At 35.5% G+C, this 5000-nt stretch overlaps 1 protein-coding gene across 1 annotated transcript in view; it reads right to left on the bottom strand.

Annotated features, from left to right (window-relative positions):
* Positions 1-5000, bottom strand: part of LOC119576306 (trithorax group protein osa-like) — a gene marked incomplete in the record, with an annotated part of 91382 nt that overhangs the window by 29696 nt on the left and 56686 nt on the right. The window contains 8 exon segments of the mRNA XM_037923926.1: positions 1162-1336; positions 1456-1770; positions 1935-2267; positions 2532-2925; positions 3146-3255; positions 3364-3483; positions 4252-4482; positions 4727-4863. Coding sequence (XP_037779854.1) covers positions 1162-1336; positions 1456-1770; positions 1935-2267; positions 2532-2925; positions 3146-3255; positions 3364-3483; positions 4252-4482; positions 4727-4863 — 1815 coding nt within the window.

Here is a 5000-nt window from a genome sequence, read left to right as displayed (position 1 = left end):
TACTTCTGGGAGATGTTTTCATATATATGGTACCAACAAAATGCAACTCTTGGCAATGTAGGGGTTGTCGTCTCCCCAGCATTAGTTCCCAGTATTGTACTTTTTTGTACTAGTGCCGTGTTTTTACAATCACAATACATTAAAAAAATAATAATAATAAATTGCTAAAAGATAAAATAATTTTTTAAAATCTAAATAATATTCTCAAGAAGTTTTGTGTGGCTCTCAATATGCTTATGATACATCATAAAACATTTTATAAATACCAAAGAGATATATCAAAGTTTTATAAAAATATGAAACCTGATGTGTAGAACTCCTACCCTAGATATAGTATTATGAAAGTGGCAAGGACCGACTACTTAGGAAAGAGTGTGTGCCCACTGCTGTTAAAACAAAACCTCTTTCCAATGATGTACCACTCTGATTACCCCAGCAGTAACATTATAAAAATGAAATTGTCAAAGCCATGAAGATATAATTTTCTGATGGTGCTGGATGGGTGTCTTATGATGAGTAATCCTTTAAATATAGTACTAATACCTGGTGTTTTGCTAGTTTTATGTGTACATTCTCTTTTTATGATGATAAGAGAAAATCTTTATGATTTACTTGTGACTATCAGGGTATACTGGTTCATATATGAGGGACAAATGAAGATATTTTTTTATAATATGAAAACATTACAAGTAATAGATGACAAAGTGTCTTAAAATTAGGATTTTTGATGATGTCACAAAGAAGCAATGAGAAGACAAAACATTTGGCAACATATACGATATTTTTTAATTCTCATTGCAGAGAGCCCTAAAAACATTTTTAGGCAATTTGCAGACAAAAAAAAAAAAAAAAATAAAAAATAAAAAAATAAAATAAAATAAAATAAAATAAAATACTACTACTACTACTACTACTACTAATAATAATAATAATTAAGGTTGCTTTACAAGATGAAGAAGCACATTATAAAATGATGTCATGATGTCATGACACCATCATTCTTATATAACATGGGAACATAAGGGTCTATCCATCTGAAATATTTTGAATCTTCACTCCTAAAAGTTTTGGTTTTGGCTGTGTCACCAGCTCCCTTAAGTGATTTTATGATGAACAACAGATATGGAAATCAAAGAGTAGTAATGTTTTAAAAATACTTACACTTCATGTTTGTATGTTGTCCAGGCCCATTGACAAATATCTGAGTCAGGATCTGTGACTGGCTGGGACCCGAAGACATCCATGTAGAAGATGGATGTGTCTTGTCTTTTAAGATCTTTGGAAGCTTTTCTTGAGGCAGGCTTTCTGGATTAACATTCTGTGTTGCTGGTCGAGGCTGGTTAAAAAAAGATGTTATCACTTAAGGAAGCAGAAGTGAAATGTACTAATAACTTTTCCAACTTTTTCTTACAATGATAATCAACTAAGACGCATTCACAATAACAGTACACTTACAGGATTTGAATGTGGACTTTCTTTTGCAAGAAGAGATGCCAACATTTTGTTCTTCTCCCAGAGTTTTGACTGCCCTTGATTATTAGGACTCGATCCTGATCCTACATGCCCTATATTCCCACCAGTATTATTTCCAAGAGGAGTTGGGGGGCCTCCATGTGGTGTTGGGGGTCCACCAAGGGGAGTTGGAGGGCCATGAGGTGTGGATGGACCCCCATGTGGAGTAGGAGGCCCTCCATGTTGCACTGGTGCAGGACTCATGGAAGTAGCTGGTGGTGAAGGACCTAGCATGGTTTCAAATGCACCAAGTACCTGCTATAGAGTAAAAAGAAAAAATTACAAATTATTCTGAGATGCAAGAGATATACAAAGTATCATCAAATTACACTTGAAAAAATATTAACAAATTAAAATAATCTGCCTACAATAATAAAATCTAAAAAAGTAAGATGAATCTATCACTAACCCCATCTACTTACATGTTTATTTGGGTTCCCATCATGTGGTTCGTCACTTGGACGTTTCATTCCCCGCAACATATTTGACGCTGGTAGCATGTCTCTACTTGGGGGTCTTGGTGGAACTCCACTGGAGTTCAGAGGCTGGGGATTACTTGATGAAGTGGAGGATAAAGTATTGGGAGTGGATGACGAAGAAGTTGAATTGACAGTCTGCATGGGTCCCCCAGGAGGCCCCTGGGGAGGGCGGAACTCAGATGTAAGGTCTGGCTTCTTGTCCTCTGGTGTGTTCAATAACTCCCAGATGTCATCGCTGCTTTTCTTTTCATTATCTTCATCTTCATTGTTCAGCAGCTAAATGTTGATATGATATGATCCACTTTTAAGTTATAACACTAACAAAATAAATCTCCAAACAGTGAAGAGAGTAAACATATACTAATTACATTTTTTAAATCTGAAGACTACTGATCTTAATATATTCAAAGAAGTAGATATATTAAAAAGACTTCTGGAAAACTGATCAGATGGTTAAGACAAATGAAACACAGAACTATACAAAAGAACATCAATGTTACATATCATATCAGTAATGAAGTCCAATTGAAAAATACTTACTTCTCTAAGCATGTTATTATCCCTAGAATTTGCTGCAGGCGACGAGGAGGTGTTTGGCTTAGATTCTAGGTGGGGTATATGATGAAACAAACGTATTGAATCTCCACTACCAGTCCCACCACCTTGGGTATCATCCTCATCTTTTTGGTTTAGAAGGTCTTTGAGGATTTTATTTGGACCATCAGCAGAAGACAGGTCTCCACTATCATCACCATGACTAAGAAGTCTTCTTAAGCGTCCATTATCACCAAAAGATACACTAGAGTCATCAACAACACCACCTGTACTACTTGGTCTTCCACCTTGTGACTCATCAAGAACACTTCCACCATTACCAGAGGTACCTGCAAGCAGTCTATCTGAAGTTGCTGATGCACCACCTTCTTGGAAGGGTCTGTGGGAAGTTAGAAAATTTCACAAATGTATTTGTTGGTTCAAAATTTAAAATGTTCACAATATTGTTGTGATAGGCTTCAAATTTAACTGATTAATCTTTTTTCATCGAAATATGACATGTAATGATATGTTATTGAGGATAATCATTTAAGTTATGGAGATAAAGTCATCCAGTAAACTATGTCATTCAAAAGTCAACAATTCCAAATCATACTCACCCAATTATTGTGTGTGTTGCCATGATGAAGCTCCCTTCTGGTTGAGTTCCGTCTGTATCACGGAAAAGTTTTGACTTTGTCTGTACTCGTATAAATCTATCTCCTCCAACCTAAATCACATAAAGAATGTTGTTGTTAACCTGATTACATAAGCAGGAGCTAAACAGCATAAAAGGTATAAGAATGGGTATATGAATTTACTGTGTACTATAGCTTACCTTTACACGATACACCTGGGATGTTGCTTGGCCTGAATGCAAAGCTTCTCCCAAGTGACCTGTGACCTTCCCGATATCTCCTGGGGCTATTAAATCTTCAAATTGTTCACCAATTCTTTCCTAGGGAAAATAAAGATACAAAATAATTACTGCTCACAATTTCTTTGGATATTAATAAAAGGAATAATATTGTTCATCTTCACAGACTAGAAACAAGATAAGGTATTTTTCTGTACACCAGATTGGCTTAACATTTTAAATTTTGACTCTAAGAAAATCTTGTAAAAATGCTTATCACAACCTCAACAATTTTTGAAACAAGCATAAACTAACATTCATATTTACACCACATCCATAGACATTAAATCTGGTCAATCCATGTTTATTTATCATATTAGAAACTTCAAAAGAATGATGTACAGCTTATTCTACTGGGAATATACCCCATAAAATGAAAATTACTATTTCCCTCATCATGAAATCCAAGATTCTAAACTTTGTACAGAGTCATTTGACCAAATTCAATAGTTCAATAAAAGACCAAAACTAATCTAAGGACTTTCAAAGTAACTCTTAAATGCCAAGTGTGATCAACTGAATCTGGGGCTTTACATAGAATGCTTTTCACTGTATTCAGTGAATAAACTGCTGCTTCTCAGTGAAGAAATAATAAAATCATAATAAACCACACAATTTTGAAGGTTAGCACTTTATAATGATATTTTGTATATAATATTGGAATTAGTAGTTAGTTAAGGCAACTTAAATGCAAGCTTTTAACCTTCTTCATTCACCAAGCCAGATTAATAATATTTGGATTTATAGTGAGGAGTGATTATGTTTAGCAAGGATAGTCACCATGCCTAAACATAGGGACTTTAATCCTACCTTGTTTATATATTGACTATATCTGGGGGACACTCCACTGGCGTCAAGGGCAATAATGGTGCCCTGAGTGTCCAGCTTGGTGGTAAATTGTTCAACTGGGGTGCCTTGGATCCGTTCGTTAGGTGGAATACGGCGAACCAAACAAACTAGACACTGTTGTCCTTCACCCTCAAAAGATTCACTATTACCTTTATCCACTAAATATGATGGCGGCAGAAGCACAGCAGAAATCTGTAAAAAAATTTACATAAATTTGTGTGGCTAACAGCATAAGCCATAGGTTAATCCAATCTAAATTTTATTATAATGAGTATAAATTCCTTGATATATCTATTAACTTGTAACAGGGTGCATAGATATGAAAAAATTAAAGGATAACAAAACATTTTTATATCCAAAAAAGGTACTATGAAACCTAATTATCACCAGGTTCAAAAACATAGCTCTAGGGGAAAGAGATAGAGCTCAGAGTTACCTGCATATTCTCATACTGGGATACCCGCTGTTGCTTCTCTTCCATAGTCTCCTCCTGGTCATCTGGAGGCCTGACCAGGAGGCGACAGTTAAAGCTTCGGCTACGTGAAGTTTCACTGGTGGACTCACTTGGCCAACCTGAAATGACATCGAATTTAGACTCCAGAAATAAAATTAATAATTATAATATAAAATCAATGGAGTAATGGGAGGGAGGGAAGGGGGAGACAGACTGACTGACAGACATGAGACACAGACAAACAGACAATCGACAG

This window comes from Penaeus monodon, chromosome 8 (genome assembly GCF_015228065.2).
Source record: "Penaeus monodon isolate SGIC_2016 chromosome 8, NSTDA_Pmon_1, whole genome shotgun sequence".
Classification (NCBI taxonomy): Eukaryota; Metazoa; Arthropoda; class Malacostraca; order Decapoda; family Penaeidae; genus Penaeus; species Penaeus monodon.
The sequence above is the reverse complement of the archived record's forward strand: the minus strand, read 5'-3'. Positions and strand labels throughout refer to the sequence as shown.